The sequence below is a fragment of the Lygodium microphyllum genome, chromosome 2 (genome assembly GCF_053477565.2).
Source record: "Lygodium microphyllum isolate KBCC chromosome 2, Lygodium_microphyllum_v1.1.10, whole genome shotgun sequence".
In the NCBI taxonomy this organism is placed as follows: Eukaryota; Viridiplantae; Streptophyta; class Polypodiopsida; order Schizaeales; family Lygodiaceae; genus Lygodium; species Lygodium microphyllum.
In genome coordinates this window covers 158708748-158732969 of record NC_141136.1, presented here as the reverse complement: position 1 = coordinate 158732969, position 24222 = coordinate 158708748, and the positions used below count along the sequence as shown (strand labels likewise).

The following is a 24222-nucleotide window of genomic DNA, read 5'->3' as shown; positions in this document are numbered from 1 at the left end:
GACTATGAATTATAATAAATTTGGTTTGGCAAGAAATTCCAAATGTTTGGACATTTTAGGGTTATTAGCTTGAATGAGTTCCTCTTCTCAATTTATCCAAATGAAATTATACTAGATTGTCAAAAGAGTTCTCTACCATCAAATCTCTGCTCCACATGCCTTTTTTGTCTCCTATCCTTGTCATAACTATCATAACTTACAATACTTGACCATTTCCACATTACTTGGAAAGCATGCCACAAAGAAATAGTCCAATTAGAGAAATAATGTAGCCAAATGGAAACATTGTTAATACACCTACCATTAGTGTGTTTCCCGTTCACTTGAACTTGAAAAAAATGTCCTTCTAACATGTATAATATTCATTGGAGTCAAGGACACTTATCTTTGTTATCACTAGTTAGAGAAAGGAGACCTTGAAAGCACAAACCTAACAAGTTTAAACCTATCTTGCATCATTATGTACCATCGCTATCTCAATTTTTTTCACACAAATAGATAGATTCAAGGGTAATGGTTTTCATCCCCTAGAAACTTGATTCATTAGAAGTCATTCTGTACTTTGCACATTCCCAAGATTCAATTGGCCTTCACATTCCCAAATACACTCTTTTAAGTAGCTTAGCTTTGTCCCTTGAATATCTAGATGCTAGATAACCTCCTACTAGATGTGTCGAGCGATACAACTGTCCCAGAACAAGTGCCAAACTCCTTACACATCAAGATTACATAATACAAACTGAATTTACTCCTCATTAACATGAAAATTACAGACAAACCAAATGTTGAAAGGGTGGGTGTTTATTGTACCTCTGGAACACCTCGAGTATTACAACCCCCCATTTATTGAACTCAAATCAAATAACTTCTTGGTGTAGTTCTTGTGTGTGTTCTGCATCATCCTTCCCATGTCATTTAGAATTCTTCATATCAATTACCTATCATGGAGTTTGAAATGTTTGAGAAAATTCACGTTGAAGCTTAAAAAGGTATACTTTTCGGATGAGAACAAAAATTTGCCATATCAAAATCTAGACCTAGCCATCATTACAAAATGCAAATACTGCCCAAAGAACTCCCACTCCTTTACAAATTGCAACACCAAACCTTAAATACGCTCTTGGCATGCAATCACCACTCTTCTGCTATCATGTCTGGCACAATCCAGATAAAATCCAGCTGTCTTACAATGCTTGCCACCATGCTAATCAAAAGTATTTCTTCTAATGCATGTTCATAGTGTGCCTTGCTTGCATATGTATAAATATTATGTTCGAATCAAGTTTTCCTAAAGGCACCATGATCATCAAATGCCAACCTATTCTTTTCATCCACCCTTTCAAGTCATACAATGCAGTTTTATGGAGCAGTTATGTGCAAGCATGGAGAAATCACTTGAAAGTTTGAATCTCTGGGCACTTGCTAGAGAATCAGGAATTCGTTGCGAGAAGTACTTCTGCTCCTTAAAATTTTGCGTTCTGCACAGAAATCCAATTGGATACTTGCCTTGACATCATGCCACATTACACAAATGCAGACACCCCCTGGTTGCTAAGCTCAGCTTACTATTAGATCAAAAACCTGAAAATGGTTCAAATGCCAAGCCAATGACGCCATTACGAGGGTACAATATTCAGCATGTAGACACCCCGTAAATCAGAAGATGTCAGTAAGCTTAAGCTCTGGAGCTCTTACCACATTGAGATGTGGTCAGTATTATTCCCCACAGAACAGATCAATTTCCAAGTAAAGAATGAACTTGTACCCTAAGATTGCTCTTTAGGGTCCTCTCATGTATACAAGAGTGCCCACGCATGTCTCTTGTTATGAACATCAAATGGCAATCTTTTAACTTTCTAGATAAAGTGCAATTCTGCCTTCCAGCTTGCCACCAAGGGAGCTGATACAGCAGCATCAGCATTGACCAAATAGTTTAAGACAATGGAAAATGTATTTCTTGCAACTGGGGCAAATGCAGTATAAAGATGGCAAAAAATATTATATGTCAAATATTGCACCCATGAACAGGGCCATTTCTATTTTGAACAACATTAATGATTGACATCCAAGATGGCCCATAACATAGTTGCTGCAGCATCAAAAATTAACTTCAGCAACTCCATATAACTCTGGAAGGGGAAGTTCACTTTTGGTGGTTATGGACTACCAAAGCACTTGAACCACAATGTGAATCATGATTGCCAAACAAAACTATGACCTGCATCCAGATAAACTCGTCAGGCACATTACTTACATCAAAGACTTCTTGTTTGATTTGATACAGCATTGCTGGAAAGACCTTGTGTTTGCCCCTGCATTTCCACCACGACTTGGTCTGGAGCCACGAGCTCGGCTAGCAAGATCACCTCTTCCAGTACTCCCAGTTGCATTAAAACCACGGGATCTGGATCCCAGATTTTGTATATTCCCTCTACTTCCTTGACCACGTCCACGCCCACGTCCTACACGTTCAGATACATGTTAGCAGCAACATATTTCCTGCTGGTTCCGAATAAGGCAGACAAATAAGAACCACAAACCTCCTCCAAAGGTTGATTTTTTCGGCTCAACTCTGGCAGATTGACCTCCAATAAAGATAGGTGATACCTGTTCAAGGAGCCAAAACCTTCCTTCTCTGATTATTGTTCTCCTATGATTCATAGATCACTTATTTCCTCAAATTTTAAACTCATGAATCATCTAATGCCTTTAAAATGTGAATATGCAGAACTACTTTTTCTCATTATTGAGCATGACACTAACATCAAAGTCATTCATTTACACTAGCTTACCATTCTCCCTCCCAATAGAAAGTTGAATTGTTCAACAAAATTCAAGGCTGGATGAAATTTTGATGATCTACTTCCGTAATCAGTGATTGAGATCGAAAACAACATATAATGAGTGTCTTGTGCAGAAAAATCAGTGTATTCAAGCTTATCGCACTCTCAAACTTTAGGTCCTGCTCACCTATGTTAGCAGTCATGTTTGTCATGCACTGTCATCTCTTGCCTGTGAGCCTCATCAATCTAAGTCAGACAAGGACATTAGGAACTCTAATATTCAGCCTGTCGTGTTTTGATGGAGAAGGCAGCTCTTTCTAGGGCATGCATCACACTGTATTTTCTTTCAAGTGAATGTCAAGTGTGTTCACACTATGCAGTCTTAGTTTCCAGCTTTTCCTTGCCATGTCAATGATTATGCAATCCCAATAATTGCAACCAATCCTAGAGAAGCACACCAACATTTCTGTTCCCAGTTTGGGCTGGTTGGCCAATCTTGACGACCAAGCCAACTGCAATATTTTATTATTCAACTGCAAGTGTCATAAGGACATGTATTTTTGAAACCTCACTTAGCATGTGGATTAATTTTTAATCATATGGTTAAGTAAATGTTGCACATGTGAGGTGTAACTAGGGTTAGAGTAAATTTACAAGCCCCGAACCCAAGGAATTCACGGTATGTCAAAGGCAAAAGTTGCTATAAGTTATGCTGCACAGGTACTTCGTGGTATTTGGTGCCAATTGTTGGCCTAGGCCATTCATTTGGCCATAACTGTTAAGTAGAAACACAAGAGAAGTGGCATTTAATGGCACCTAATGCCAATGCCAATCTGATGGTCAAAAATAGCGTAGAGACACTCGGAAATGGAAGTTGCCTAGCCAATTTAATTATTGGCCAGTCTTTTTTTTTTTGGGGCGCCAAAATAATTATTAGATTAATTTCCAAAATTTAATTATTAGATTTTTAATCATGGATAATGCTGGAAAAATCGTTTTGGAAGGTTACCATTTTGCAAACTTGCCCATGGAAGCTAGTGGGAGAATGAAGAAGATGACATGACCATTTTGTTGTTGTAAATCATGGGGAGCTGTCGGAGCTGATTGGGACTATTTTTCCTTTGTTTTCCAACAAGAAAGAGGAAGATGGCTATAGGTGACAGCTCCTGGGGACCCCGAAACTGCAGGCGACAACATCTGGGCTACTGGCAACATCATTTATTGTAGGCGACAACAGGGAGAGAGTTCCCAACAGTATGCGACAGCATCTACCGGCTGTTGACACAAGGTAGCAACAATAAATGACTGATTTTCTTCAGCTCTTCGCAAAGAAAGTTTGAATTTTCTCTCAGTATTCTCTCTCATCTCCCAATCTTTCTACAGCCTTGCTTTGAAAAATACAACATTGAGATCACCAGACGCTAAGAAATTTCAGATTTCTCTGCTGCTAAACCCTAATCTGCAACAATTGTCATGAGCACATGTATTTTTGAAACCTCACTTAACATGTGGATTAATTTTTTATCACATGGTTAAGTAAATGTTGCACATGCTAGATGTAGCTCGGGTTAGAGTAAATTTGCTAGCCCGAGACCCGAGAAAATCATGAGATGTCAAAGGCAAAAGTTGCTATAAGTTATGTTGCACAAGTACTTGGTGGTATCCGATGCCAATTGTTGGCCTAGGTCATTCATTTGGTCAATAAGTGTTAGTTGGAGACACTAGAGAAGTGGCATTTAATGGTACCTAATGCCAATTTGATGGTAAAAGATGACGTAAAGACACTCGAGAATGAAAGTTAAACACTTCTTTTACTGGCTAGCTTCGAGACATGATATTGATCAATTTGCCAAGACATGCATAGTGTGATAGGCAAAAGTGCCAAGTTTATTGCAACCCTTGCCTATTTCTGATAGGCCTTGGAAAAGCATTGCCATGGATTTTATCTTTCAACTTCCACACACACCTGCAAGGAATGATGGAATATGGACTATCATATGCATGTTCAATAAGCAAGCCCGCTTCATTCCCGTGAGAAAAAAGATCAAGGCTGATCATATGACACGTCTTTTTATGCAACATGTATTTAAGTATCATGGTATGCTAAAGTCAATCATTAGTGATCATGACCCACGGATGACAAGTTTGTTTTGGAAAGGATTGTTTGACAACATGAGCACAATGCTGAAATTCTCTTCATCCTTCCATCCACAAACTAATGGTCAATTTCAAGAGGCTAATTCCAAAGTGTAAGATCTTTTGAAGTACTATGTATCAGACCACAAAGCGCAATGGGAACAGTACTTTGCCATTGGCTGAGTTTGCACATAACAGTACACCGCATAGTTCCACTGGTAAGGCTCCTTTTGAAGTGATAGACGGGTGGTAAGAAAGTATCCCCTATTTTGCACACTAAAGATAAGATCTTTGAGACTGATCGCTATGTGGAAAGCATGGATGCAACTTATCAAAAGGTTAAGTGTGCGCTTCAAAGATCTTAGGATAAGCAAAAGAGAACCGTTGATCATCATAGGTGTGCTCTGCACTTTGCAGAGGATGATTATGTATTGATGTATCTTAAAAAGGTGTGGCTGAAAAAGATGAAGGACAAAGAGCGATTGTATCCAAAGTAGTCTATGAGATACTATGGACCAATTCAAGTGTTGGAGAGGATCATTGACACATGCTATAGGCTGAAATTGCCTCCACGCGGGCGTATATACAATGCCTTTCATGTAAGCTCGCTTAGGCCTTTTCATGATGATGTGCCAAAGGATTTATCCATTGAAATTCAACCTGAGGTTGAAGAGCTCAATGAAATATTGATACCAAAGCAAATTTTGGCACACATAGAGCGAAAAATCAAGGATAAGATTTCCAGAAGATACTTGGTGAAGTCACCAATGGATGCCAAATGGATGGAGGAGGATGACTTGGCAAACCATCCTCAATTGTTGCAACTTTACCTTGATGCTTTCCAATTAGAGCCAACTTTAGTTCAAGCTCAATCAGGTTGAACAGAGCAAGGGTCCAAAGTATTGCTCGATGCTCATAAGGAAGCTAGCACCTCTGCTCCTCAATGATGGACAACTCTAGATGTAGCCGATTGATGCATTCAACATACATTCAAGGTACTATAAGCTGAGAGAATGTTTGCCAAGAAATCACTATTCAATGTACTAGTCACTATGTTTGGTATGCAGATGGGTATGGTTTTCATTACAACTCAAAAAATGTACATTTGCATTGATTAATGATCGCTTGGGACTAATTAACAAATGCTGGTTTTCAATGTATAATCATTAATATTCACTAGTATTCAGCTGATTTTGTAGACAGCAGCACATGTTATGATGCCATTGATTTTTTAGCCATGATTTATACTTGGTTTATGGTATGGTATGGTTTGGTTTTGCCAGATAAGTTCAGCTCATGAGAAATAAACACATCACATGATAATCTGGCAATGTTTTTGAGATTCTTTATGAGACTTACGTCATGTTATGTTGGCTGGTAATTTTCAACATGTGTTGGACATATGAAATGGTTGAGCAACAAAGCACAATGTTGTGTTAACTATGATGCCTTGTAGAAAATCTAGTCCACTATTTTGTTTTTTATGCATCTAGCAGTGCAATTGAGGATGATTGCAAGGATTTTAAGTGGAAGGGCTATCATGAGGACATGTATTTTTGAAACCTCACTTAACATGTGAATTAATTTTTAATCACATGGTTAAGTATATGTTGCACATGTGAGATGTAACTAGGGTTAGAGTAAATTTATGAGCCCGAGACCCAAGGAAATCAAGGGCTGCCAAAAGCAAAGGTTGCTATAAGTTATGATACACAGGCACTTAGTGGTATCTAGTGCCAGTTGTTAACCTAGGTCGTTCATTTGGCCATAAGTGTCGGTTAGTGACACTACAGAAGTGGTGCTTAATGGTACCTAACGCCAATCTAATGGTCAAAGATGGCACAAAAGACAAGCGAGAATGAAAGTTGCCTAACCAATTTAATTATTGGATAGTTAGGATTTTTTTTTTGGACATTGAAAATATTATTAGATTAATTTTCAGTATTTAAAGACTGAAAATTAATATTTAATTATGGATAATGCTGGAAAAACCATTTGGAAAGGCTACCATTTGGCAAACTTGCCCATGAAGGTTGGTGGGAAGCTGAAGAAGAGGAAAAACGTGACCATTCTACTATTGTGAATCGTGGGTTGCTCCATTTTCTAACAAGAAAGAGTAAAATGGCTGCAGGCGACACCTCCTAAGGGCTCCCAAACCGCAAGCGACAACATCCGAGATGGTAGTACTATCATTTATTGCAGAGGATAGCAAGAAAAGGGTTCCCAACAGCATTCGACAACATCTACAAGCTGTTGAGACAAGGCAACAGTAGTAAATGATTGATTTTCTTCAATTATTTGCAAAGAAAGTCTGAATTTCCTCTCTCATTTCCCAACCTTTCTACAACCTTGCTCCAAAGTTTACAACATTGAGATCACCAGAGGCTGAGAAATTTCAGATTTCTCTGCTGTAAACCCTAATCTACAACAGACATTAGGGTTTAGCAACAGCCTCGAGAAACGTGCCAAAATTGGAAGCTCCAAGACTTGGATTCCATAGGGTTTAAGCTGTTTTCAATCAAATTCAACTAGATGGGCTATCAAATCAATGAATTTGGGGCATTTTCCATCTCCATCCAAGCGGATGAAGGCCAATTGACTGCGAATCAAGGGGCAATTCAAATTAAAGACTTGTTAGTCATTTTGGACAACAAGGGGAGTTGGAATACTGAAAGGGATTGGAAAAATCCCATTGTACATCAACTTCCTCTTCAATTAAGTTAAAGAAATACCGAAAGGGACACCAATTTTAGAGCCAACAAGATGTCCATTGTCCAAGATTGTGAGTTAATTTACATCTTTCAATTTTGTAATAAATGTTTCTGTTGTAACTAAGTTGTAATCAGGGAATTACCACCCATCCATGAAAGGAAGGCTGGTTTCAACTAGTGAGTTAGTTTTGACCACTTTTTGCTATATATAGTTGTCTCCTAGTTTGAGACAAATCATTCAGATACTCTATAATCTACGTTCTAACAGACTTTGACATTTGAGACCCTCCTATGTCTTCCGGTGCTGCCATCTATCATCAGCCTGATCCAATGCCCTCATTAATGCTTTGGGCTGCACGTAAGGACTGACCAATCCTTGTATTCAGCATTCTGTCAAAGTTCAACACAAATTTCCTTCTTCCATTGCAGCCTCTCTCTTTGATTATGCATCATGGTTGTCATGTTCCATGGCATCTGATTAGTACTGCCTGATAATAGTACGGTACTTATCACGTTGATGAATCTTGGGCATATGTTTGACGCTAGTATGAACCTTGTGCCTATACCTAATGTTCGAACTTAAAGTAATGCACTTAAAACATTTAGAGTCTTTACACTAGTTCACACATGGAGAGCTTCAAAATAGAGATGATGGAGACCTTGAGAGCAGAGATAGGGCAAAGAAGAGCTTGAGGGGAGAGAGTTTGAGAGTAGACAGCTTGAAACTAGAAGGGGGAAGAGCAGAAGAGAATAATATATTGCAAGAAGAGCGGCGTGGGAAGAGGAAGAGATTGGGGATGTGTGCACGTGTGTTGTGGGAGACCAAGCCTAAACAACACCTACAACCACCCCAAAAGTAATCCCAAATGGTCACAAACCGGCAATTTAAAACAATCGAACAATTTGGATTAGACACCATCGGACATGTCATACTAGATTTTGAGTGCCTTTGGCTTTGATACCATGTCAAAAAATGACTAAGAGACCAAGGAGACAATAGGGTTTGTGGGGAGAAACACAAAGTGTGTATGCCAAACACTGAGAGAGAAGAAACTCAAAAACACAAGAACACAATGATGATGCACTAAATCATGCTATGAGAAGAAAAGTTGATATAGTAGAGCCAAGGCTCAAAAGATGACTACATTGTCTTGTCTACTCAAGCAATAGCACTTGTGGGAAATCTCCACACTGAAGGGAGCAAAATGCAATCCTCCGAGCAATGGGCTATCAAAGCAATCACTAATAGGTGAAGGACACCTGTGGAGGGAGGAAAGTGCAATCCTCTAATGCAGTCAAAGATGAGGAAGATGATCACCAACCGTGGAGGAAGTAAAGCACAATCCTCAAACACTATGAGATGGCTTGCATAGCAAACACAAATCACGATGTGTGTTAAGAGCTGTCAAACACAAGGAGAGCAGCCCAGATGCTAACGCCAGGCAATGAGTGATGACACCAAATGAATAGAGTGCCCCTAGGCTACAAACGCACATACCAAGAGCAAAGGAAGATGACGCCAAGGTGAAAGAGAAGATCGCCATGCTAGAGGAGAGAGATAAATGCCCACCACGAACCACAATGTCCACTTAAAGGGGTGTGAGGGCAATGAAGAGGCACGAGGGAGGAGGGAAGAGTGTCACAGTGACAAAGAAAGAGGGGTGAAGAATGACTAAACTAGATGAAGAATGAATGAGGTGACCATCTATTTATAAGCGTAAGCTGTCTAGGGTGGTGCACCACTGAGTGGGTACTCATTGAAGAAATGACCAAAATATGGATACCAAACCTTTTTAAGGTTGTCAGTGTGAAACCCTAAATGAAGTGTGGAAGCTGAAGAAGTGGAATAGATGCCCCTTAACATAGGATGCATATCCATGCGCATGAGTGGTTCAAGTAGTGTGAATAGGCAATTATGGATATCCTAGCACCAAAGTAGCCAAGGATAGAGGTACAAAGGGCATGAGAGAGATACCCAACATAGCCACACAGGAGCAATAGAGAGAAATTTCAGCTCATACAAATCAAATGAATTATACGAACCCAACACCAGACCTAACTAATGCAAAAACAATGCATCATCAATCGTCCCAAGAGTGTTGTCCTTCACAGGTTGAGAGATGGCCAACCTCACAAACTAAATGCCCAAACTAGATTGTCGAGGTGTAGAGGAAAGAATGAGGAGAGTAGCCGCACCACCTTTTAAGCATGCATTTCGTGAAATCTACATATGTTGTCTACTCAATGTCTAGTAAACTTAAAGAAGAGGAGATAATGTGTTGTCGTCCTCATTAAGCAAGCCTCAAGGCCTCCACTTGAAGAAGAGGCCTGATTCGATCCTATACGCTCCCAAGGTACTACAACATCATGAGTCAATTGCATATCCCTCCTGCAAACCAAGGTTTTTACTATAACCATGTAGAACACTTTAAAAGACCTTTAAATCTAATACATGTGAAGATACACTAGGCCTTGCAAGGGAAATATAGAATGCAAACACAACTAGCACACAATGTCCTCAAACAAGAACATGAAACACAAAAAGGAAAAGAAGACCTAATGAATGAATGCAATAATGAAATGAATGAAGATACAATTGTGCAAGAGCCCAAATTTTGCAAGAGCTCAAGGAACCGAGAACATCCAACAATCAATGTCTCTTGTGGAGCAAGCTTAGGGCAAGTGCCAAAGAGTATTATCCTCCATGTACAAATCATGAGTGCAACAAACCACCAATGTCAAAGTGAGAAGATGTCAAGAAGCTGAGTAAATGGCTAAAATCACCAAAATGCAGCAGCCCTCAATCAATGAAGACTATCTAAGAAGTGTGGGCAACAAGCGGAGAACTCCAATCAACTACAAATACAACAATTGGAAAGGTAGATGACTACTACAGTTGAAGCAATAGGGATGGAAATGCAACTAGTAGAGGTCATCAAAGGATAGAGCAACAATATTAGAGGGTGGCCGCAGCACTCGCAACGAGCTAGGTGACAGTTGTGGCAAATGGGGAGCAACAACGTCTAAGGATGGAGGAGCAAGGTGATGACGAAGATAATGACCATGATGGTAACATACGGCTTGGCACTAAATGTGAGACTACAGGATGAAAGTGGGAGGGCACATTCCCTATTTATCGAGTATTAAGAGAGAATTGTCCTATTGAAAAGTCTAGGGTGGCATCTAAAATGTAAAATACCTTTTTGGGCTATTTTAAGAGCAAGAAAAATATGATAATTTAAGAGGCAATTTTAGGTAGCTTAACAACCCTAGTCACAAGTAACGAACAAAACAAACCTCTAGAACGTCAAGATGCCATCCCCAAGATGGTTCCATGACAGGACATGACACTTCTAACTGTGACATCACTTTCTTCAATGTCACAATGTGATGGGGCAGGACATGAAATGTGACAAGCAACCTTGTAAGTGATAGCTGATGTGACGAATGGTGACAAGTAATGTGACTAATTAATTGATCATCGAAATTTTTTTTTGCAAGCCGCTTTTTTATTGTTGTATCGATCACCAATTAAAAAACATGGTGACTGATTAATCCTTTAATCACATCTAGTAGTCAATTTAAAAAACAGACCAACTAATCTCTTTTTTATTATGTTATTGACTCCGTTTGGATAGGACAAACAAGACAACTAAATATTCGCACTTCCCATCACTTAGCGACTGCACTCATTCAATGAAGCTCTCATGATCTCGTACACCATTTAGTGCTCATGCTAGTCACACATCATCTATTCAAGATGCATTTAAAATAGGAGCATATGTTGGGTAAGCATCAATTGATCCTCCCAAGCCACAACACACTCTTTAGGATATTTGGGATTCACAAAAAAAAGAGGAAGTTGATGCTATTGTTGCATGGTTTTTTTTTCATGATCACATTGCATTCAATGTTGTGAGGTCGGAAAATTATAAGCAATGTGGAAAGGGTAAGGCATGCATGTCAAAAGAATGGTGTTAAGGTGCAAATTGCTTGAAAGGGTAACGCAAGTGGTGGAGCAAGCAACTCAAAAAACCAAACATGCATGGCAAAAGGATGGTGTGTCACTCATTTGCGAATGGATAGAGTGACTCGTGCAAGAGATCTATCTATGGAATGTCGCTTACTCTCAAGGTGAGATATACTACATTTCATCTCATGATGCTTCAAGAACAGAAAAGTCAGCTGATATACTTACTACCGAGTGGACAAATGCAGTGGAGTTTATTAGCAAAGATCTTGTTGTGGGATTTGTTGTTGATGGTGAGCCTGCAAATAAGGCAATATGTGTTATTTTGTAGAATGTCTATCCACATATTACTATTTATTATTGTATGGCTCACTATCTAAACAACTTTCTAAAATATATTGAAAAGTTGCCTACATACAATCTACCATTGACAATGCAAATTTGATGGTATCATTTATGTCGAATCATCAATTTTCGCACCACTAATTCAACAAGAAGTCAAACGAAATATTTTGAAACCTGATTCGCATTCAATTTCCTTATGTTGGGTCGATGAAGCACATGCAATGGTGCTTTAAGACTACTCTTTATTAGTGATGAGTTTACTTCTTCACCATTAGCTATCACTACTACAAGAATAAAATGCAAAGGATTGCCAAAGAATCTTGTATTTTGGGAGGATATGCACCGCATTGATGCTATGGTACAACCAATAATGTGTTTGTTGAGCCTTGTGGACAGTATGCAGCCATGCATTGGTAAGGTCTATGAGGCCATGGACAGGATGATACAAAGATTGAAGAATCTAGAGCCCGAAGCCCACATGTGCAAGTCCATCCATGACTTACAGTAGATGGAATTCATACTATTATCCCTTGCATGTAGCAACCTTTATCATGGATCCAAAGTTTTAAGGGCAGAAACCAAATGAAAAGTAAAGAAGTGTAAGTTGGTTGGAGGACTATCCTAGCGAAAATGGTGCTTAATATTGATACAAGAAGAAAAATTGGAAATCGGCTAGCTTGGTATAGAGAGCAAGAGGGCTCTTTCGACTGTCCGGATGCACTTGTGGACCATTTTAAGCTTGGGGCAACATTATGATGGGAGGATTTTGGTATTGACGGGCCTAACCTATAGGAATTGGCCATTCATATACTTGATCATGTAGTTAGTTCATCTTGTCTAAAGTAGTTGTGAAGCTCCTACAGCCATATAGCATCAAAAATGAAAAATCACCTTGAAAAACGAAAGGCAAATGATTTAGTTTTTGTGAGTGCCAAGCATAAGCATGATTGAGAAAGCAAACCCTTCATGGAATGGAACGAGCAACAAACAAAAGAGAAAGAGTACCATCAACATGAGGCTGAGGAGGATCACAATGATCATCATGACGAGGAGAATTCCGAGTGATGCTTGCAACTATAGCATGATTAATGTCCCATTTCAATTTGTATTTGCTCCTACTAGCAATATTGTCAATTCATGTGTGAGTCTGCATGCCAGAGTGAGATGGGTACATCCGAAATTATTTAGGATTTTATCTAACATTTTATATGCCTTTATTTTGCCATTTCTAGCATTTTATGGCTAGCCAACCAGCATTAAATGTTGGCTTACCTGCAACCATTTATGGCATTCTTTTGGCCTATTTATTTAGGCTCCTCCAAAGCCCATCATTCATAACTTGCAAATCCAGTGCATACCTTGGTGGAGAGAGAAGCCGATGCCAATGCCCATGTAGCCATTGACCCACTATTATACATGACTGTCTCGTGTTTGGTATATGGATTCCATTTCCCGAACACATCTATGAGTTCTCTTCATTTGCAGTGTTCTTCTGTGTTCCCTCTTTCTTTCTCTTCTGTCTTGTGTTCAGCAATTTATTTCAGCACTTGTTTATGCTTCCATTGCTGCATCACTTCTGACATGATATCAAATTTCAGGATTTGTGTTTCTACTATTTGCTTCTGCTGATTTCAGGACTTCCTCTACCTCCTACTAATCCAGCAACTACCCACTGCAGCCATCGCCCTATCTGTCAACCTCTGGAAACTGCGTTTTTGCCCCATCCGCTTGCATTTCCCCATTTGCTGCATTTAATGCAGGTCATCAGCAGGTTGCCTGCATTTAATGTTGTCTAACTGGCATTTTTTACTTGTACCTGCTGCATTTTCCGCATCTGTCGCTCTTGGAGGCTGGGCAACATCATCTACTACCTTTTGACAATCCAGTCAATTTTGTGTGATCAGCTTGTGAATACTGCATGTGAACTCTCATTTTGTGCAGTCTTTGCTGTTGGTTTGGCTGTCCCCTCTCTCTCTCTCCACCTTCTATCCTCTATCTTCTCTTCCTATCCTCTCCAAATAGCTCCTCTGTGCACTTCTACTAATGATAAGTTACATGGCCCTCACTATCTAACTTGGAGTGCTGTTATGAAAACTTGGTTCATGCAAAAGCGATTATAGTACATTGTTTGTGGAGCTATTCCACATCCTCAATGTCCTTTTCCAATTCCAGAAGATTTTGATGAGGACAATCATGAGGAAACTATGCTAGCATGGGATCCCGATGATGAACGTGCCTATTCTGATCTTCTTTGATGCATTTCTAAAGAAGTTCTATTGGCAGATACCTCCTACAAGACATCTCCAAAAGTATGGTCAAAGCTACAAATGTAGGAGGCGCGTTCCACCATGCGTGCAACAACACTCTATGGACACCTCCAACAGATGAAGTTCGAGTCAAAGGACAATATTCAGTCATTTTTGCTCCATGTTACACAAGTACAAGGCCAGCTTTGACACATGCAATCTACCCTTCTAGAGATATCTTGTGGAAACGATGCTCTACAAGCTCCCCCGGAGTTTGATGGAGTGGCCAACGCTTTGAAGGCACAAACATCATCTACACTTGTGAGCGTCATACATATGTCCTCAATGTTGCTTGAGCATGAGGCTATTGAGCTAAAAAGCTTTACAGCTAATTAGCATTTTTAAACAGCCCCAAAAAATGCTTAATTAATGAAAAACACAAATTTGGTGCACGGTTCAAGAGAGTTTTAGTGGGCCCCCAATACCCTAGTTTTTGGGGCACCCTTCAACATCTATAAATAGACAGGCTGCCCACCATTCAGCCTTATCCTTTTGTGCAGATTTCTCACTCTACCGTGCAGATTTCAACCATCAACCACCTATCATTTGCTGTCCAACCATCACCGACTGCAAACCATCACTATACAGCCCTAGGCGGCTTGTTTTCAGCCATCACCTTGCTGTTTCGAGGTCTCCATCTGTTTGTGTCATCATAGCACCTAATCAGCTTGCATTTTCAGCATTTGGTGCCAAGCAACAAACTGCTGCCATCTCTCCCACCAAGCGACTATACATGTGCTTTTGTTGTCCAATAGGCCGTCTACATCAGCAAACACCTCTTCTATTGTCGCCTCAGTTCCTTGACACTCTGGTGATCAACATTTGGTGTTTCCTGCACTCCGACACTCCGACTTGTGGTCACAACACTTGGGGTCCATCTCCGATGAACGTCACTCTCTGACACTACATTGCTCTGCCCTTGGGCATTCTGTACACTCTTACATTCATTTACAGCATTCATTCACTTCAAAGTTTCTTCTCTCTATGTTTATATCTATGTTTGAGTTTTGAGTTTTTATGTTTTGCGTTTTGCATTTAGAGTTTGAGTTTTGCTTGTCTCTATCTAAGTCTTTATGTTTTAGTCTTGGTCGTACATATTGTGTTTTCTCAGTGCAAACCCTAGTATATCTTCACATGGTATCAAAACCAGTGCTCTTCTAAAGAATATCCTACGGTGATTGTGGAGGCTAGTCTTTGTGTGAGACTCACACACAACTTGATTCTAACTCATAATGTCCCAAGCACCTTCTTCTTTAGATCCTATGGCACCCTATCAAACTTCTTCATCATTGGAGGCTCTGAGAAGGCATTATGGTCTTGAGAAGGAGGTATAGACACACCTTCACCTTTACCAAATTCTTCTGGTTTTGGTCATCTTACAGATGATGAGTTTGAGGAGTACTTGCACATCACATGTAGTTCACGAAGTTTACACTCCTCCAATGAGTGCTACTGTTCCATCTAGGCCAATTGGTAAGACTAGCCATCTCTCTAATCTTGGAGGGACCACGACATTCGACACATCTACCAATCCATCTCCTTGTGTCAAATTTGTATAACCCTTTTGAGTCGTATGAGCCAAAACCCTCTTCTATTTCTCCTCATTACACACCTCCATCTCCTAGCACTACCTCCTGTTGCAACAGCCAAAAATGCCGTCATGGATAAGACACGTTTTAATGGGTTGAATTTCACCACTTGGTCGAACTTCATGCAACAAGTGCTCGAATCTCAAGGACTTTAGGACCTCGTTGTTAATGCCAAACCCTTGATTAGCTCACCTTAATCACATCCATCAATGGAGAGCCCACAATGCCACAACCAATGTTGAGTTAATGCAAGGGTTGCTTTCTCAATTCCACTCTCAATTACAACATTTTCCCCTCGCATCTGAGTATCAAAGTCATCTCATTGACCGCAATGTAGCTCAAGATTAAACTCGATGTATCAATATCAATTTTGAGCTTCACAAGTTTTCCATTAAGGGGATTATTTGAAAGTCAAGTTGACCGAATATCGACAGCAAATGACAATCAAGTCGCATTCTTCTTAAACGACTCACTCGGCAAATACTTCCATTTTATCCAACACATTATCTCACTACCTCGATTGCCCACCTTCTACAAGTTGGAGTGTCAATTCTTATGTTACACGAGGGTGCATGATCAAGTCCACAAGAAGTTCTCCACACACATCCATTCATAGAGACAAGGGGTGGTCACCTCTTCTTCAAGAGGAAAAACCAACACTAGCAAGAACTCACAAGATACGAAGGCAAGCCAAAACAAGGGTGACACCACTTCCTCTAATGGAAACAAAGAAACACAACCCCTTAGCAACAAATTCCTAAGAAAAATAGGTTTTGTACACACTACCAGAGGTTGGGCCATGTGGACCAGGAGTATCGTACCAAGGCCCAAGGTCTTCCTCCTAGAAAACCACAGCACATTGTTATGACTGCCTCCACTCTAGAGAACCAATCTAGTGGGACTACGCCTCTTGTTGCTACGCATCTACTCCACTATCCCAACGGCTACTAGATAAATGGCATACAAACAGCATGAGCAACCTATCTCCTTCACTACTCCTAAAGGATTGGCTAATTGGTCTACTAGTGACTCACCTATTGCACTTTACGCATCCATTCTAAGAACATCCACTTCACTTTCTAGGACCACTTCACCTCGTCGTACACAATGATAGCCACACACTTAGCCTTTCTATTTTTAGACTTCCGTTGTATACTTACATACTCATTGCATTACACTTAGCTTTGCTTTCTTTTATTTTATTTTCAATTTTGTTTTCTAGAGCATTTCACTACTCACATATGTGCTTGCAGATTTTGATCTCTTTTGCAAGGTATTGTATTTCAATCTAGGACTAACATGCAAGCTTGCACCAGTCCTTTCTGAGCTGGAGACACAAGATGCGCATCGTTCCTTTCATGGTTCCATCTACTTGGAGTTTCGCTCTTGTACCAACATGGAGGCTTCCTCTCCCACAACAGATCATACAACATCTCTCTTGATGCTATCATGGCAATAACTTCTATCATTGCTTTTCCGGTAGGGATGATTCGTCCTCTTCCTCCACGTGTTCTTAGCACCATATAAAAACTGACATCCTCAAGCTCCTTTTTCTTCTTCGACATCGGCATCTAGGTTGATAGGAGGTTCCTACCCTCCTTGGTATTCTATATGTTTCAACACTTGTCTTCAACATCAACCTCCCTCCCCCCCCCCCATTGTACCCTCACCTATGCATTGCATGATTTCATCATCTTTGTGCTAGGGCGCTTGGGCAAGTGAACAATTTTCCCACAAGGGCTAGACAAATCCCAAGTTGTTTTCACTGGTGGATTACACCACCATTCTTCTTCACATGATACTTCATCACCTTTCCCTCATCATCGACATTCTTCAGTGATTAGATAAGCTTGTATTGTTTTGTGATGTGTTGAGTGTACCATCCCTACTTCCATCTTTTGAGTCATTGTTACTTAATCGACCACCACTCCTAAAGTTAACTTTCCACCCCAAAAAGAAAAACAAAAAAAAAAAATCTTAATGCGGTTCCATTCGCCTTTGCACGGCTTGATAGGCCACTAGTCAACCAATGAGCACCCATTGTCTAATGCCCTATCCTCTATGGGGTGACTACTTAGACTCCCTTGGTTAAATAACCATTGCCTCTGTAGTCTTGGTAGGCCACTGGGGAACTAGCCTACACCCTTTGTACGATGCCCTAGCTGCTTTGGGGACGCCTTAGGATAAACATTACCAATTTTCCCTTTTAGACTCGATTTTGGGCCTAAGAGGGGGGTTGAGCTAAAACATGCTTTATAACTAATTAGCATTTTTAAACAACTCTGAAACACACTTAATTAATGAAAAATGCAAACTTAGCACACAGTTCGAGAGAGTTTCAATGGTCACCCAATACCCTGATTTTTTGGGCCAGCCTTCAACATATATAAATAGACAGCCTATCCAACATTTAGCCTTATCCTGTCATGCAAGTTTCTCACTCTACTGTGCAGATTTCAGCGATCAGCCACTTACCATCAGTTGTCCAGCCATCACTGGCAGGAGCCCATCACTATCCAACCCTAGGCGGCCTGTTTTCAGCCATCACCTTGCTGTTTGGAGGTCTCCATTTGCTACATCATCATAGCACCTAATCAACTTGTGTTTTCAACATCTAGTGCCAAGCGACGGGCTGCTGCCCCATCTCTTCCACTAAGGAGTGCTGCAATACCTACGTTTTTGCTATCCAGTAGGACGTCTATATCAGCAACCACCTCTCATGTTGTCGCCTCAGTTCCCTAACACTCTAGTAATTAGTGTTTGGTATTTCTCACACTCCGATTGGTTGTCATAGCACTTCGCGATTGGGGTTGTCATAGCACTTGGGATCCATCTTCGATGGGCGTCACATTCATTTACAGCATTCATTCACTTCAAAGTTTCTTCTCTAACACTCTGATGATAACATTTGGTGTTTTCCACCCTCCAACACTCGGCCTCAGCTCCTTGACACTCTACTAATCAGTGTTTCGTATTTCCTGCACTCCGACACTCCAACTAGTGGTCACAACACTTGGGATTCGTCTTTGGTGGACATCACTCTCCGACACTACATTGCTCTGCCCTTGGGCATTCTGTATACTTTTACATTCATTTACAGTATTCATTCACTTCAAAGTTCCTTCTCTCAATGTTTGTCTTTGAGTTTGAGTTTTGAGTTTTTGCATTTTGCATTTAGGGTTTGAGTTTTGCTTTGTCTCTAAGTCTTTGTGTTTCAATCTTGGTAGTACATGTGTTTTCTCGATGCAAACCCTAGCATATCTTCGCAAAGGCATGTTTGTGTCTCCAAGGGAGACTTCTCTTTCATTGTGGAGGTTCTCGTAAGGCTCTCGCGCCTTCAAGAGGGGCAACAAGAAGATGTTGAAGACCCAGTATTACCACAATGGCAAGGAGGACCACTTGCAAAAGGACTACAAGGAGTCAAGAGCTTCACGGAAGAAGGAGAAGAAGAAAAAGTAGTAGGATGTGGACTCCTTCAATGAGTCATCCTCTTCCTCGGACTCCAACTCCGATCCTCAAACTAAGGAGAAGTCTACAGCATGGAAGGGATCCGCTTCTTCAGATCAAGGAAAGGGCTTGGTAGCTTCTTCCTCTCTTGCTTTCTAGTATAGGTAATGTGGTCATCCCTCAACTCTCCAATGCTAGAGGGGAAGTGTAAGAGGGTGGTAAGATGGGGCACTCATGCCTCATCTATACAAGTATACAAGTGCAAAGATTCCAAAGGGTATCCCTGATGCATCAACCGAAGTCTGGCATGTTTAAACCCTAGAGCTAGAATTTACATCCAAGTTCATGATGGGCTAGTATTTGACAACGAGCGGGATAGGATCCTAGTCTAAGCTCCAAGGAGGGGATACTTTGGTGAATTAACCAAAGGCGGGAAATCCATGGTCTTATATGTTCAAAGGCTTTTTTGGCAAGATAAGTTTTGTATGCTACTACAAGACATTGATAACAAACATAGACATACTAAGGTTCTCTGTTTTCAGGAGCTAGTACAATTAACATTGACATTAGTTTCTCTCCGAGGCACCTTGGTGGTGGCTTCATCACCCACTAGTTGGATATCTATGGTTCTATTCTAGTGGTTCTCTATTATATGCACTATAATGAGTCATTATCATTGAACCATTTTATTGTATCAGATCACCCACGATCCCAGCGAGGGTATTAGCACTATTATCAACTCATGTGTGAGTCTATACATACCAAAGTGGGCTAGACATATCCCACAATATTTAGCATTTCATCTAACTTTTTATATGCATTTATTTCGACATTTCTAGCATTTTATGGCCAACCAATCAATATTAAATGTTGGCTAACCTACACCCATTTATAACATTCTTTTGGCTATTTATTCAAGCTCCTCCTTCATAGCCCATCATTCATCACTTGCAAATCTAGTGCATGCCTTAGTGGAGAGAGAAGCCGGTGCCAATGGTCACGCAGCCAATGACTCACCAAGTTTTTTTACAAGTGACTTCATCCAGAAGTTTCTTTGTAAAAGACTTCATCAAAAAACTTCCTTAGCAATTTGCAACTTCATCAAGAAGCTCCATAATAATTTGCAAACAATGATTTATTGTGGTGGGATGGGCTTGTACCTTCTATTTCTATCCAATATTGACATCTATTCATTTTAGTTAATTTGGAGAAACTGTCTTGTGACAAGGAGCACAACCTTATCACCCTATTGTTGTGTTCTTGTGTTTACATATTGATTTTCTTTTCAATTATTTCATTGTAAGTCAACTAAGTGCTATTAATAATACCACACTAACCATGACAGCACTAGGAATTCACCCTTTTCAAAGCAAAAGATTAATCTGAGGGGTAGTTCATTAGAAAATACCATGTAGTTTAAACTCTTGAGAAATATATTTTTCCACCTTGTCTCTACTTTTGCAAAGATGAGAGGGTTTTAAAATATGGATGTCCACCACACCTTCACTTTTTCACCCTCAAATCTACAGAACAATTGGATTTAAGTATGAAGTGTTCTAATTCTTTAGCCAAACCTTCATACACTATGCGTAATATGTCAAGAGTCTACCACAATAGAGTGCATTTTGGATATTAATTCAATTAAAAAATAATTCTCCTAATCATTCACTCTACTCAAGCAACACCTAACCTGAAGAAAGTCACTCTTGTACACAGCCTATGTCGAACCACTCAAATGCACTCAACTAGCACTTTGACTACATGAGATCATTGAGCATTAAACTAGCCCTGGTCTAGTATGCTCTCATCAGCCACCACCTGCAAAATCGCAAGTTTACATCCATTGCTCCTTCCTTGGCCTTCACAAAGGCAATGCTTAAGTATAAACCAGTCACAGATATAAAAGTTCTACAAAGGAGAAATAGAGACAGTAAACAAGGATTTTTCTCTTAAAAGCACGTGCAATGCCAAGCTTTATAACTCTACTTAGCTTTCATCAGCAGCTGTGAGTTTATGGTAACCAACTTAAATTTGTCTAGGAGAATCAATACTTCCATGAAATTCAATGCTTTAAAGAAACAAAAAAGGGAGAGAGTCATCAAAAATCCTTACTGCCTTCAGTCTTGACCTCTAACAAGTATGTGCATTGCTAATCAAATGACCATGAAGTATGAATTTAATATATGCCAACTTTATATTCACAAAAAAATCATAAATGTTTTTGCTGCATACAGTAACCCCTCAAATAAATAACAAACCTTTATAGCACTTAGTGCTGAGTCCGCATTCTCGAATTCTACAAAAGCATAGGAACCACCTTCCTGGCAGAGAGAAAGGACATCATTTACTGTTCAGACTCACTATCACAATAATCGTTGTACACGCCTGACCTTTAACCAAATTGCAGCACCTGACCTTGTGAGCCCTTAATATGATACCGTTTGATCTTATGGAACCAAATTTTCTCAGCTCATCTTCAAGTTCAGACTCTGTGATGCTTGTAGGCAAATTCCTAATGTAAACAGACTTGATCTCACCTGTATAAAAATAGAGCATTCAAAATCAACCATTTTGACTATTTAGAAATGTCAACTTATAATCTCTTAACCTAGAGCCCCAATCACCTGACAGTTGTGACTATCTAGAAATGTCAACTTATCATATCCTAATCAAGAGCCTCAATCACCTTCATTGTCAGCCAGTACAGGTTCCTCTGAGGATCGCCCAGAAACTTGAGCAGAGTAGTTACTCAGCTGGTATGATAGAACTTGTTGCTCTACCTGCTGATGAACAGGATTTGAGGCTGGAACTTGTGAACTTCTCATGTTTGATTCCTTTGCAGACCGTAACTACAGAGCAACAAATAATTAGTACAGGACATGTATGGCCGGCAAATCCAGTATCAAGTCTGCACCACATTTTAGAAATGCGCTTACAATAGAGGCATATGATCTTTTTTCAGCTGAGGCATCTTCCAAACTTCCAACCTGAAGATCCTCACTGGTAAAAACCTGCTCCCTGGGCGCAAGTCTCTCAGGTGCAAATGTCTCTTCTTGCTGATGAAGGCCCCTGTCATCTATAGCAGCCTCCTTGAGATCACTGTATATATCATGATCAGAATAACCATGCATATAATCGCTCACCACTGCTTCATCATGGATAGTAGCTCCATGACTTAGGGCTTCATTATCTACATAAATGAAATGGAACCTGGTCAAGATTCTAAAAAGCTCCTGGCAAAATAATAGGAGCCTCTGAAGCCTTGGCCTAAAAATCAGAAGACTGGTGGTGATCTTAGATCTTAGTCATAGATCCCAACCTGCATCTTGCGATATGTGCAGTCCTTCCAACATGCTGTGCACGCCATTACCCGCATTGTGCTCTGATGGCACAGATTGAGGATCAGCATCCAAGAATCTGAATATGTCATTGAGAACATAATAGCCTCTCTCCTGAGGAGCCAGGAAAAAGCTCTGCACGAAGTTCTGAATGCTGTTGTCCCTGTACATTATACCAGTGACCAGAACAAAAACAGAGCCACCAAAAGAATCCTGTGCATCAAGGGTCTTGATCTCTATCCGGAAATTGCTATTGGCCAAGGATACTATCACCTTGTGTATCTCCTGTCAGAGAAAAGGGAAATTACAATTGCAAAAGCTCAAATGCTGCTGAATAATCTAGTCAAACGAAAAGCAACAGAAGAGAGGATTTTGTCTTACAGCTTGAGTGCTTGCCATTATGGTGGAAGGTCCCTGAGAACCAAATTCAGCACGGGTGAGGCGGCTTGAATCCATGTAAAACCGGTGCACGTGCTGAGGATGGAGCTCAAGCACATTATAATACTGCTTGGCAAAGGCTTCCCCGACCTGATACACGCTTCGAAATTGTGTCATGGCTGCATCCTCGATTCGCATTCATCAAATATTGTTGCTTAATCATGCGTTGAAAAAATAGAGACAAAAGAGAGAGACAGAGAGAGTGAAGTTAGTTGACTTACCAGTACTGCAGTGACAGGTGCTCCAGAGGCGGGCTCCATAGATAGTGAGTGTGCCTTTTAAGAAGACCGATGGCGATCGAACGGAACCTCTAAAGGGACGGGAACAGGCATGCAGGACGATTTTGAAGAGGCGCCGCAGGAATGCGAGTGGCGGAGAAGGCAAATATGGCGATCCAAGCTCGGGAAGAGGACCCTGGCAGGGACAGGTTGGGGAACGGAATGAAGCCCTAGGAAAGTGCGCGCACTGTGCACTGGATGGAGCACTGATGATTGACGATGGGAGAAGAGAGACAAAACGCGAGCGAGCGAGACGAGAGGGCGGAGAGCGAGCCCACAGATCCGCATTTTTATATTTGGTTATTATCATTATCATCGATCTAGATTAATTCTTTTAGGTGAATTTGACGGCAATCCGAAGGGGGACATGTGGAGGAACACGTAATTTGCGAAGACCAACCCCTCCTTTTTTTCCCATCCCAATTTTTTTTACACTAGGCCGCTTTGTGTTAGCTTCGTTGCTTTAAAGCGACATGGCAATTTCGCTTAACAATCCATTTCTCATCTTTCTCTTTTTTTTTTCTCTGTTTTTTTCTCTTTCTTAAATTCTCTATACCTTTTCTCTCTCTCTCTGTGTCTTTTATTTTAGTTTATTTTTCTTCTCCTAATCTCTCTCTTTTTTTCTCTCCTCGCTTTTTTTCTCTCTTTCTCTCTCTTTTTATTCTCCCCCCTCTCTCCTCTCTTTTCTTTCTCTCTCCCTTTCCTCTCTTTTTTTTCTTCTTCTTCTCTCTCTCTTTTTATTCTCTTTTTAATTATTTTTTCTCTCTCTCTTTCTTTTTCTTCTCTTTGCGTTTTTCTTCTCTCTCTCTCTCTTTTCTCTTTTACCTCTATTTTTTATTCTCTCTCTTTTTAAATTTTATCTTTTCTCCCTCTATAATTCT

General features: G+C 40.3%; 1 protein-coding gene across 3 annotated transcripts; it reads right to left on the bottom strand.

The window, feature by feature from the left end:
• Positions 1–919: 919 nt before the first annotated feature.
• Positions 920–23610, bottom strand: LOC148040532 (nuclear transport factor 2-like). Of its 3 annotated transcripts, none has more exons than XM_087700451.1 (10): positions 23285–23610; positions 23007–23182; positions 22607–22910; positions 22224–22477; positions 21974–22136; positions 21703–21824; positions 21546–21608; positions 2541–2607; positions 2255–2462; positions 920–938 (listed from the first exon to the last, which is right to left on the bottom strand). In XM_087700451.1, the coding sequence occupies exons 2-10, from the start codon at positions 23178–23180 to the stop codon at positions 935–937; spliced, it is 1359 nt and encodes a 452-aa protein (XP_087556577.1). In that variant the 5' UTR covers positions 23181–23182; positions 23285–23610; the 3' UTR covers positions 920–934. The 3 variants fall into 3 exon arrangements, with proteins under 3 accessions (XP_087556577.1, XP_087556567.1, XP_087556585.1); XM_087700441.1 differs by having other exon boundaries at positions 23007–23153; XM_087700459.1 differs by lacking the exon at positions 920–938 and adding an exon at positions 1933–2218 and having other exon boundaries at positions 2300–2462; positions 23007–23153; positions 23285–23609.
• Between the last annotated feature and the right edge of the window lie 612 nt (positions 23611–24222).